Genomic DNA, 12714 nt, shown 5'->3' with positions numbered 1-12714 from the left:
TCATTTTGAGAAAATAGTTATTTATTTTTGATCGTTGAACACCTATTAGAATTTGAAGGCACACGCTGCAGTGCTTTTAAACCAGCAGAAGGGTTACGTTGGACCCAACTTTACACCCGAGCTAAAACAGCTAAAACTGATTAACGTCACGTTTGTGAATAACAAATCGCTTTATGAAGAAAGAAACGTGCTATGTCTATTTTACATATAGGCAATAATCCAAAGACAACAAAGGCAAACGAAGCCATAGAGGCAAGTAAGTATACATAGCAGCGCGGAATGCAATGTAAATTAAAAACATTATTCCACACCTGAAATTTTGGCTTTCTCGAAATGTTCGCCCCTATTTAGTAAAAGTAAACAGAAACCTATCTCTTAATAAAAACCTTGAAACTTTAACGATATGTACATGTCAGTATTGTCGGCTTAACGACTGACAGTCTATCAGTTATTTTGGCGAATGAACCCTTTTAATAAATGACTGCATGATTAAAGAAGACGCAGTTCCTATCAACTTTTATTTTGTTATTCTTTGCCATTCCTGTTCAGCTGCACTTCTATAGGTTTTCTTCTTTCTGTTCACACGATTGATTATTGGACAATAGCTGTTGTTGTAAGTGATTTTTTTTACTTCACGTAATTATCCCTTGGCCGAAGAATGCGTTGCACTCTATACTAGAGCCCTTGCTAATCAAGTCTTTCTATCACTCAAACAAAAATTGTTATCCCTTGGATGTGCTTCTTACATTTACTGTAATTAAACTCCAATACCTCCAACTCTAACTAGGAAATAACCAGACAAAACAATTTTCCCTTTTAAAAATAACCGTTTTCTTTGCTGTACTTTCCTTTTATTTCCTTTTAGCTTTTTTTTTGTTGGCAATTTTGCCCTTAATACCCATTTAAAGAAAACAAAGTCGATCGTAAGCTGCTTAAACTTTCAACATAAACACAAAACAAAATCTTCGTACGAAAATGTTTTTGTATCAACTTAAAAGTTAAATCTAAACGAAGCAAAGCTCGTGAATCGTGTTACTAATATCATTCACTCCCTTTTAAACACTAGTACTAGAAGATGAAACTCGTATCCACGATTCCTATCCTAGAATTGCTACAATAGATATCTCGGATCATCTACCAACCTTTTGCATTGTTGATATAACGGCGATACAAAAACAAAAATTTAGGAGATATTATAGAGACTAGAGGCGATTTGATTCAGAACTATACCTACAGCCACAGCAATCGACTTGAATAGTATTTACATTGAAAGCAATGACCTAAATGAAATTGCAGCTAAGTCCATAAGTACTCTTTAGCTTATTGTTAATAAGCATGCGCCGTGGAAACAAATATCCCAAAGTAAACAGAAGCAGTTTAGTAAGCATTGGATAACTAACGGTACCCTCAAATCTATCAAAAATAAACAAAACATGAAAAGAACATACTTTCTCTAAAATGACCCAAAAAGAAAAGCAGAATTTAAAAAATATCCTAATAAACTTAACCACTTAGAGAACGTTTGTAAAAAGGTTTATTATTGTAAGCAGTTCAACCTCCACAGGAATAATTTGATAGTTACATGGAAACTAATCGGTACTTTAATTAAACAGAAAACAAAGGGAAAAACGTCACCTTCTAGAATTATGATGAATAATAAGATTTTCACTAATAAATTAGACATTGCAGAATAATTCAACAAATATTTTATTAGTGTAGGCCCAAGCCTGGCAAGCACCATTGATCATTATGATGAGGAGCCTACCAAATACATTAATAAGTCACCAGTCTCAAGTTTTATCATGTTCCCTGTCGAGGCAACACAAGTTTGTAGGCTTTTCCAAAAACTGAATGGAAACAAAGTAGCACTAGATATTCCAAATAGATTAATTTTAATTGCTTCTGAGCCACTATCGATAACGGTACAATAACTAATCTATAACTAATCTATCGCAAACGGTATAGTACCTGATGTGTTAAAATATCAAGAGTTACACCAATTTATAAGTAGGGTGAGGTCACTGATACTGGGAACTACAGACCTATTGCCACACTCTCATACTTTAGAGAAGTGTTGGAGTGATTAATACATAATCAGCTCTACCTGTTTTCAGAAAAATAATGATATTATATATAAATATCAATTTGGCTTTAGGAAAGGCTATTTTACCGAACAAGCTATTTTAAAAATTACCGAGAACTTGAACTCAGGTATTGATAACGAACAAATTACCTGCGGCCTATTCCTCGATGTCTCGAAAGCATTTGATACAGTCAACCATGATATTCTGCTCTCTAAATTATATACTTATGGAATCCATGGAACCCCATTTAAATGGTTTAAAAGCTACTTGTACAATCGCACTCAATTTGTAAAGATTGATGAAATCGAATCCAGTATGGAAACTGTTACATTTGGAGTTCCCCATGGTTCGAATCCCGGGCCATTGTTATAAAGTAAGTAGTAAAGTAAAGTAAAGTAAAGTAAAGTAAAGTAAAGTAAAGTGTATTGACAGTGTTTCCACAGAGTGGCTCTTCATCTTTCACTAACTAAATACATTATAGCATCAACTAAAACCTATTTCATATTTACAATCGTAAATTTAAAATAGCTAAACATTCCAGTCTGTATACACTTAAAACTTTAAAATAAGATTTAAAATTACGAAAGGCGTGCCTTCGCCCGGTTTTTTTAAGTATTTAAATGAAAGCTATGCAAAAACATGCAAATCATCTCAGGTTTTCAGTTCCTTTGGTAGATTATTAAATAAAACAGCCGAGATGTCTTGAAAGGCCCCCTTTTCTAAAGGAACCTATAGTCTAGTACAGTCTGATGAGTGCAGCTCTCTACGTTTAGGGACTCGTTGTAATTTCAGTTATGTTGGCCACTGTTTAAAACAAAGCACTTTAAAGGTCAACTTCAGCAAATTAAAATCCCACCTTTCTTCCACAGGAAGCCAATTTAGCTTTAAAATGTCTCCAATGTTATTAACATATCTGCCATAAACAAAACTTGCGGCAGCAAACTCAATTTTTTAAAGGCGTTTCAGCAAGTATCGCGGAAAAGGTGAAAAGACGGAGTCACAATAGTCAAGTCTTGATAACACAAGTAATTCTGCAAGTCTCTTTCTTAGGTTGAAGTCTGTAAAGTGTTTCAACTTACGAAGTGTACGTAAGATTCCATAAGAGGCATTTGCCACATCCTTGACATGTTCATTCCACTTCAAATTCTTAAGAAGTTTTACTCCCAGTAACTTTGTTTCACTCACTCCTTCCACCTGGCGATTGGAGATTTCCAATTGTGTGAGCTAATGTTTAAGACCGTGGACTCGAGCCAGTTGATTTGTTGATAGCACCATCTGTTTGACACGATGTCAAATGCTTTCGAGTAGTCGGCCAACACCATTAAGGTAAGTTCGCCTTTTTTCATGGTCCTGATTATATCATCTCTAGTGCGCAATAAGACAGTGGTGGTTGAATGGCCTATACGGAATCCAGAGATCGTTTGCTTCAAGGGTTGATTAACTTCAATATACGACTATAAAAGCTGAAGTTTCGAGCGTTAGCACTTCGTCGGAGCGAATGAGGGCTAACGCTCGAAACGTCAGCTTTTATAATCGTAACGGTGGCCAATTTACCATTTCCACTTTATTGATTTATTTAAATTATTTCGTTACCCCCACTGACGCAGTCCCAAACAGTTTCTTTAGAAACTATCCGCCTAACTTCAATATAGTCAACTATTTGTTGTGCAACAAGTTTTTCAACGACTTTTGACAAGACCAGAAGTATCGAAACTGGTCTGAAATGGCTTTCGTCCGTTGGACTATCTATCTTGGGAATTGGACTTACGCGACCTACTTTCCATATACTGGGAAATATTGACTTCGAAATTGAATTGTCAATGATATTAGTAAGCGACTGGCTATTGCTTTCGCCGCTAGCTTTATGAATCGGGCTGGAGTTAAGGTCTGGTCCGGTAGAACAGTCTGCACGGAGCGTCTTTAAGGCTTGGAAAACTTCATGGTAGGTGACGGGACGAAGGGTAAAAGTTAATCTGTCATCCTCATGCGGTGGTAGGTTCTTTATAACTCCAAGCAAATCTTCAAAATTCTTGCTTTATAATAATGATTTACCAGACTTCTCTGAGAGGCTTTCTTTTATAATGTTTGCAGATGATACTTATATTTTCTTTACCGATAGTAATCCAAACGAGGTTGAATTTACAATGAATGAAGAGATTAAGTTAATTTGAAAATACTGTGCTATTACGTATATGAGAACGATCCTTCGCAGTAAAGCACTATTTGAGCAATAGTGAAAATCAGACCTGAAAAAAATTTCAGGCCTGTACGGGATTCGAACCACTGACCTCTGCGATACTAGTGCAGCGCTCTACCAATTGAGCTAACAAGCCAACTGGGAGCAGGCCATCAAATTAATTCGATATAAACCCGTGGATGATAAATCAGACAACAACAAACATATGAAACATATGTGTGAACTGCGGTTATGAGACGTATATGAGAACGATCCTTCGCAGTAAAGCACTATTTGAGCAATAGTGAAAATCAGACCTGAAAAAAATTTCAGGCCTGTACGGGATTCGAACCACTGACCTCTGCGATACTAGTGCAGCGCTCTACCAATTGAGCTAACAAGCCAACTGGGAGCAGGCCATCAAATTAATTCAGGTCAGTGGTTCGAATCCCGTACAGGCCTGAAATTTTTTTCAGGTCTGATTTTCACTATTGCTCAAATAGTGCTTTACTGCGAAGGATCGTTCTCATATACGTCTCATAACCGCAGTTCACACATATGTTTCATATGTTTGTTGTTGTCTGATTTATCATCCACGGGTTTATATCGAATTAATTTGATGGCCTGCTCCCAGTTGGCTTGTTAGCTCAATTGGTAGAGCGCTGCACTAGTATCGCAGAGGTCAGTGGTTCGAATCCCGTACAGGCCTGAAATTTTTTTTTTTTTTTTTCAGGTCTGATTTTCACTATTGCTCAAATAGTGCTTTACTGCGAAGGATCGTTCTCATATACGTCTCATAACCGCAGTTCACACATATGTTTCATATGTTTGTTGTTGTCTGATTTATCATCCACGGGTTTATATCGAATTAATTTGATGGCCTGCTCCCAGTTGGCTTGTTAGCTCAATTGGTAGAGCGCTGCACTAGTATCGCAGAGGTCAGTGGTTCGAATCCCGTACAGGCCTGAAATTTTTTTCAGGTCTGATTTTCACTATTGCTCAAATAGTGCTTCACTGCGAAGGATCGTTCTCATATACGTCTCATAACCGCAGTTCACACATATGTTTCATATGTTTGTTGTTGACTGTGCTATTAGTACGTTATCTGTAAATTTTAAGAAAACTAATTATATGCTTTTTAAACATTTAAATAGCCAAAATATTGATTGCAAAAGTTATATTAAGTATCTGGGTATATAAGAAGTATTGTAGTTGGGTTGTCTGGCTCATTCAAAAAATTGCGCTATAAAATTGGAAAAAAACTATATCAAAAGTCCAAATAAAAAAAAAAGTTCTCTAAAAATTTGAAAAATACATCGAAAACATTCAGATCAAAAATCCAAAAATCCAGAAATTTGAAAACTATATTGAAAAACAGTTTTCAACAAAGTCGAAATCCAAAACCGCAGACTCGCGAAAATTCCAAGAATTCCAAAAATTCCAAGAATTCAAAATGGCGGATCTAAAACCAGTTCAAACCGGTTCAAGCTTGTTCAAACTTGTTTTTCAAATTTGGGGAATCCCCGAAAGAAAAACACTTAAAGAAAAGTCACTTATATAAAATATGAGTATGGAAAATACCAAATCACAAAAACGAAATATACTTAAAGAAAAATCACATACAGAAAATATGAAAAAAATATATCTACATATAATATAGATATGAATAAAAACGAATTACAGAATCTGACAAAAGACCAGCTCATCGAAATGATAATGAATTTAAGACCTGTTCCAAAATATCAACCTAAACCAACACCATGGAAAATTAAATTCGCTCCACCGTTCAATAATGTTAAACAGATGATTCAAACTTAGGAGGAAAACATTAGTGAACCACCTCTAGAGTTTCAAGATGATTATAAACCAGTGCCTAAACCAAAGAAGCCTGATCCTCTACCAAGAACGAAGAACCCTGTTCCTCTACCAAGAACAATAATTGATGAGACAAACAAGGCTTTAAAAGGATACACTAAATGATATGAAATAAACATAAAATATGACGAAGATCCATTAATTCAAATGTAGAGCAAGAGATTGGCTGTTGGTCAATATATTAAAAAGATATTGAATGAAATCAGTGAAAGGCCTTAAATTTGTAGAGACATTAAAGTTTACTTTTCACAAGTGGGAAGATAAGGGTTATAAAAAAGTACTGATTGAAAAAACAGCATATTTTACTTGCTCACCTTAGACATAATGAATAATACAGAAATTGCAGACTCTTTACGATTAACAGAGCAACATATATTAAATAAAATAGCACAATGGTTGTCAGAAGGATCTGGCTGGCGTTAACGATCCGTTGATTATCACTACCTAAATACTGTTCTATATAATCCATCTAAAGGTTCTTCTTATATTCAACTTCCATCAGAACTGAGGAATGATAAAAAAGGATTGATAAATATGAAAAATAATGATAATGAATGCTTTCGTTGGTGTCATATTAGACACCTGAATCTACATGAGAAGGGCGGATCCTCAGAAGATTAAAAAGTTGATAAAGCTTTTATTGAACAATTGGATTATTCAGGAATTGAATTTTCGGTAACTATTCGCCAAATCAATAAGATTGAAAAGCAAAATAACATTAATATCAATGTTTTCGGCTATGATGGTAAACAAAGATATCCAAGATATGCCAGCAAGGAGAGAAATGAAGATCAGATGAATATTTTATTAATAACAGAAGAGAAAAACTCACATTATGCGTTATCCATTTTTACATACTTTAAAATGAGATATTGTGAGCCTTGTAGCTGTAAATGTTTGCTTTAATTTCGCGGCACAAAATGTGTCTGAAATAAAACTGCGATTGGTGTGCATGGGTGAAGATGGAATGTGCAAAATATTTGGTATACAGAGATTATCGACCCGTCTCTAACCAATTTATTATCGACCCGTCTCTGACCAAAGTTCCTATCCGAGCCTTTTTACCTGCACCTAAACCCGGTAAAAATCCTCTGCGCTGTCCAAGGTTTCAAGCATTCCGCTATCTTACGTAACGTTATGGCTTTGTGTTGTTATCCCAGTTTCTTGCCGCACTAGAAGACGCAGGCGCAGTCGTTACTTCAGCTCTCTCTCATGATGCGTCACAGAGGCGCATTTTGAGTTACGTAGGACTTGCTATGTTCTTGCTGTCAGAGAAACCACTATTCATAATGCAAATATGTAACTCGTGTCGTTATCTAACATCTAGTCTACCGCAGCTCCCACGGCAATTGTTATTTGCCGTGTTACTACTATTTCCAGTCAGTGAATAAGTACTTCTCCGCACTGGAATTCAGGAAATTGGTGTACCTGCAAGGAAAAATTAAAAGATCTCCATTCAGAATTTCCGGTTGTCGGTGCTATCATCGACTGATGTAAAACTACAATCCAGACTTAGTCACGTGCACTCTCCTGCACTTTAGGCCCTTGACGCCTATTCTTATCGTGCGTTCCCATTGGCTCCTTGTTCCATTCTCCTTTACTCTGATAAGAAATTGTGATTACTTTGGTTTGGCGACACTCTGAAGCGCTCTTAAACATATCCCATTTCCTATTTCATCGCGCCAATTTCTTACCAAGTTCAAAGAAGTTGAGCTTCAATCTTTCTTCATTACACCCTGGCGAATACTCCAACCGCTTTCTCTCCAATGGCATCCCGCCGTGTGGATGAACACAGAAATCGTTCTTCAAATTCTTCAGATTATTATGAGCCGGCAACCTGAAATGAACAAATAAGTGATTTATGAACAAAAAACATTGCTCTCCATGAGCAAGAATGTAATTTTACTGGAATATAAAATAAAAAGAAACAATTTGAGGATTCTATCGCTTCATTTTTGCGAGATATGACTGGAAAAAGGAACTCGTGAACACAAAGATGTTTTTTTCATATGCAAGGAAAGAACCATGGAGAATTTGGTTCTGTTGGTATAGACATTGAAAGCTATTAAAGAGAAAGCGAGCAACTTCCAGGAACATGCTGTCTAGCAAGTGACTCAAGGCATTAATAAATGGTCGAAGCGAAAGAGAACTTGTACACAGGCAAAGAATTACCAAGAGAGAAAATTAAGGAAAGGAATCAATGTATTATGAACGTGAGGCCAAAATTGCCACTGTGTTGCAGCTTTTACATTTTCAACATACCTGACTTGCCTTGAAATGCTCAGATGCTTGAAATGCTCTTCCTTCAACATAAGTTTCTTTCCATTGGTGGGGTTATTGTCTACCCGAAAAAAGAGGGTGAAAAACAGATAACAAAGAACAAGTTTCACAAAACGAATTGTGCATGAAAAACTTACGAATTTAAGTTAAATTTGTTCAAAAAGTGTACATTGAGACGAAAGATCTTCAACAAAAGTGTTTGTCTCACTCGGACTATAAGATTTTAATATTTTCTTTCTCCCTAGGAATATTGGTACAAGTTTGATCCTCGAAAAAGGATAATATTAATGGGTCAAAAAGGGGAATAATTCTATAGAAATATTTCAGAGAAAATTTAAAAATTCACTGAAAAATAGAAAGCAACAACAACAAAAACGAAAACAGTCAATAAGAGTCAAATACCGTTCATGAATGATGCCAACAACAAAAACAAACCTTATTACATAAAGTAAAAGGAGAAAACTGTTACCCTGTGGACAAACTACTTTCCCGCTGCATATATGATAGATAACTCCATCTTGGTCGAGAAGAAAAATCTGATCGGTAGCATTACAAGCTGTGCCTTCCGTTTTGGTGAGGTTAAGATAACTCCCATCAGGAGGAGAACAGCCTCCTTCGTTTGGGGCCACACAGAAGTCCATATGGCTTCGTATTCCGCTCCCTGAGAAAGCACAGGAAACAGTCACCACGATGTACCTCTGTCAACGCGCTATCTAAAAATGTCACCATAGTTCAAACAGTTTAGGGCGTGATGTCATTACGATGAAGTCACAAGGGACCGGACGTGCTTGAAATATTTTGAAGCAGTTTTGCCTTTCCTGTATGCATTGCACTTGCCGTTTTGCCTTAAAATCCGGACAAAATTCCCCTCATATAATTGGGAACACCACTAGACCGAAATACGTTTTTTGAAGGTCCTGAGGTTCTGTTTTCTTGACGGAATAAGTGATAAAGTGTGTACTTTACTGATTGGGTAATTTTACCTCTTGGTTTGAGTCGATGAATGAATAGGTAATCGCATGCATCGTCGGATGTGAATTAAATAAACGACTTCCGTCTGATTAAATGTTTCGTTTCCTCAGTTTTTAAGCCATATAACAAACAACTTTCCAACCTCGACCGTTCCGTCATTACAGGAAAATCTCAAACCTCGGCCTTGCCGTACTAAGATTTTCTCGTAACGACTTCACTCTCGGTTATAAAGTAGTTATTCACGCACAGGAAATTAAGAACTCACTGAAATTTGCCTTCCTTTTCAAATCGTCGCTTCGTAGCTCAGTCGGTAATACCGCTCAACTAATCCATGGAATTGTGGTAACCCCCATGGCCAACATTACTTAGTTGCTGCGTGTGGCAATAGAATTAACGTGTGTCATTTAGGTCTATGAGGGGGGGTTTTGCAATTCCCCCTGATGGTAAACACGTGGCTTTGACAAAAAGAGTTATTAACGTATTATTCGAGTGTTGTTGGTATTCGCGAATAAAGAAGATTAACTCTTATTGGTGTTCGTCGATTTTGAACACTAAACACTTGCAAGTTGCCCGGAGATATATGGCGAATGGTGGCTTCGACGTCCAAATACACGATTTTGGAGAGAGATCATCCCTTTTATTCGCCGCTCTTGAAATAAAGACGGATTGAGGTAAAATTCATACGGGGGAAGCGTACATTTTCGTGTGAATAGCCATGAAATATGTCAAAAAATTTACCGATAAACTTTTTACCTTGCGCTAGGTTTATTGAGAGTTCCTAAGAATAATATTACCTACATTACCTAGTCTTTTAACTTGCATAAAGTTTACTTCCAGCTTTTAGTTGGCTCGGAAATACAAAAGGGCGCTACAGCAGTTACCTCTAGGCAACATGAGATTCAGTGGTGTGCTTGTGCATGATTATCATTGCCAGAAATTTGGGTCAAAATGCCAGACGCGCGTGCGTATTGAGAAGTTAGTGGCGGCGAAATCGTGCAAGGAAATGTATGGGATTTCCACAAAAATCCAAAATACAACAAATACGAGTCAGATTATTCCCTAGCTCCGACTCGAGACATGTTCGATCTGAAACTGTGATCTGAGAACATCCTTGAGAACGCACCAGAAGGGAAAGCGTTAAAAGAAAAACCCTCCGCGAAACCTTCAAACTGTCGCCATATTTGTTTTTCTTATTCAGCAATGTTTGACGGGAATTAAACTCAATCCAGATCCCCTCATACTAAAGTAGAACTTTGAATAAATTTATTTTCTCGCGCGAAAATTAAGAAGCAGCCAGAGAGATCTGTATAGTACGTTCTTTGAACTGTGTTTTAAACTGGGAAAAAAGCCCTTTTCAAGTACGATTTGCCTAGGTCCTCCCATTATTTAATCCGATTGGTTTAAGCTACAATTTCCAAAATGTCTGACATCTTATACGATTACAAAAAAAGCCAGTTTGAGTGGACATTGAAGCTTAGTACAGAATGTCCCTTGCATTACATCAGACAGAAAGTTACTATGAGTTGCTCTGCCTTAAAATTACCAAGAGATCTGTTCAAAGTTGTTTTTCTTTTGCTTTTTTCTCCATAAAGAAGGTCCACAGAACTTAAATCGCTCAATATTTTATACGGAACTTGTCCTGACCGCCATCTTTGTTTTCATCCGACTCCAATTCGCTGACCAATGAATGCGGGAGCAAAATGTCCTCGATTTCTGGCGATGATCGTGATATATTGAAGTGAGTGAATACCGGCTTTGCTTCTTTGAGTTGGTACAACTGGGTCGCTTTAAGGAGCGATGCACAACTGAATAAATTATGTCTTCAGACTTCCTCAGTTTTTCCCGTGTTCACGTGATCTTCTTGTTCTTGACAAGGTCTTCCAAGGATCTCGAAGCAAAGTGTGGCATAAAAAACCTTTTGATTTCTCCAAAACAAAGTGGAGCTCGACCTACTGATCTCCTCGTGTTTCTCGTCGCTTATTTCATTCCTTCAAAGAGTAACAGCTCGGTAAAAAAATTTTCAATTTACGCTGCCAATGACCTCTCTCCTTTGAGGAGGTATAATTTTTAGCCGCCGTAATTTGTTTATCAAAAACATGATTTTGTAACAGTACGAAACCCTTACGCGATGTAAATTTTCGAATAAGCCATCCGCAAGGTGAGAGGTTTATTGCTAGATATATAACATATTTTATGTCTAATTCATAGTTACTCGGTCCGCCACACAAAAACGTACGATTCATTTGTGAGAAAATTTAATGGCGGCGAAAATGCGATGATCTCTCTCCAAAACATCGTGTATTTGGACGTCGAAACCTTGAACCTCTCGCCACATATTTCCCCCATGCAACTTACGGTGTTTGCTCCTAGGCGATCCCGTAAACATTTTTGCAAACACATGTATTCGATCGATAACTGGCAACTTATTCATTTGTTCATACGGCAGCTGTGCGTTCACCGAGGTTTGAAGCATATGGAACGTTTGGAGAGAACGAAAACTAATGTGTAAGAGTTTCTCAAGGCGCGACAAGGACAAGGGAAACTCTAGCTTCATCAATACTCTCCAACCTTTTCAAGTACTTCATACCCTGATGCAGGAATGCTAGCTAACGCATAAAACCAATTTCTATTCGGAAATTTTATAAATTGGAAAAATGACCAAGTGACTGACATTCGTTTAGTTTCTAAAAGAAGGCTGAAAACAGGTATACTTTAACATCTGCAGCTATTTTTTGCAAATTCTATAGTACTCGTCAAAGTATACAGTAAATTTTAAAAATACCTCCTTGTTCGCAGTGAGTTCCCCAAGATCCAGGTCTACAGTCACAGTGATAGGAGTTCAGTACATATTCGGGAACACAGGCAGCGCCGTTCTTACAAGGAGTGCTTTCACAAGGAGACTGAAATATTAATAAACATCCCCTTTTAACTTCATTCTAAGTTTGTTTTGCGATCATCAAACACTCACCAACGGTCCTTGATGGTGAAAGGTATAATTTGCAAGGAATTAGATTTTCGGTCGCTTTGTACTTGTCGGTAGATAACAATTCACACAGATAAAGGCTTTTGTAGCCAGGATACGCTGCCACGTTCAACGAATAACACTTTTGGTTCTCCAACACGGAGGAAAGTGCATTCTAACCCATTTTCCACCATTGGTAAACAGCGCTACCTTGCATTGCCAACGTCAATTTTAACAAAGAAGGAAAAAACAGCCCGACTGGAAGGAGCTGCATGTTGGTGACCCTTGGACTGTCACTATCTGAACATATACACTTTTAATGCCAATGAAAAACATTGTACATGTACACATATCCGCAGGCAATT

The 12714-nt window shown here is 37.2% G+C and overlaps 1 protein-coding gene across 2 annotated transcripts; it reads right to left on the bottom strand.

Annotated features, from left to right (window-relative positions):
* Positions 1-6356: 6356 nt before the first annotated feature.
* Positions 6357-12699, bottom strand: LOC148719962 (uncharacterized). 2 transcript variants are annotated; one of them, XM_088737964.1, is made up of 6 exons: positions 12356-12699; positions 12170-12287; positions 8885-9128; positions 8398-8476; positions 7830-7972; positions 6357-7563 (listed from the first exon to the last, which is right to left on the bottom strand). In XM_088737964.1, the coding sequence occupies exons 3-6, from the start codon at positions 9054-9056 to the stop codon at positions 7547-7549; spliced, it is 411 nt and encodes a 136-aa protein (XP_088594090.1). In that variant the 5' UTR covers positions 9057-9128; positions 12170-12287; positions 12356-12699; the 3' UTR covers positions 6357-7546. The 2 variants fall into 2 exon arrangements, with proteins under 2 accessions (XP_088594090.1, XP_088594091.1); XM_088737965.1 differs by having other exon boundaries at positions 8885-9076; positions 12356-12698.
* Between the last annotated feature and the right edge of the window lie 15 nt (positions 12700-12714).

The sequence above is a fragment of the Stylophora pistillata genome, chromosome 11 (assembly GCF_964205215.1).
Source record: "Stylophora pistillata chromosome 11, jaStyPist1.2, whole genome shotgun sequence".
Lineage (NCBI taxonomy): Eukaryota > Metazoa > Cnidaria > Anthozoa > Scleractinia > Pocilloporidae > Stylophora > Stylophora pistillata.
This window is presented reverse-complemented; position numbering and strand designations above follow the sequence as displayed.

Coding starts and splice junctions, on each gene's coding strand:
- LOC148719962 (XM_088737964.1), bottom strand. CDS start 9,056: ATGGACTTCTGTGTGGCCCCAAACGAAGGAGGCTGTTCTCCTCCTGAT. Junction 8,477..8,884: donor GAAAGTAGTTTGTCCACAGG/GTAACAGTTTTC, acceptor TTTTTCGGGTAG/ACAATAACCCCACCAATGGA. Junction 7,973..8,397: donor AGCATTTCAAGGCAAGTCAG/GTATGTTGAAAA, acceptor TGTTCATTTCAG/GTTGCCGGCTCATAATAATC.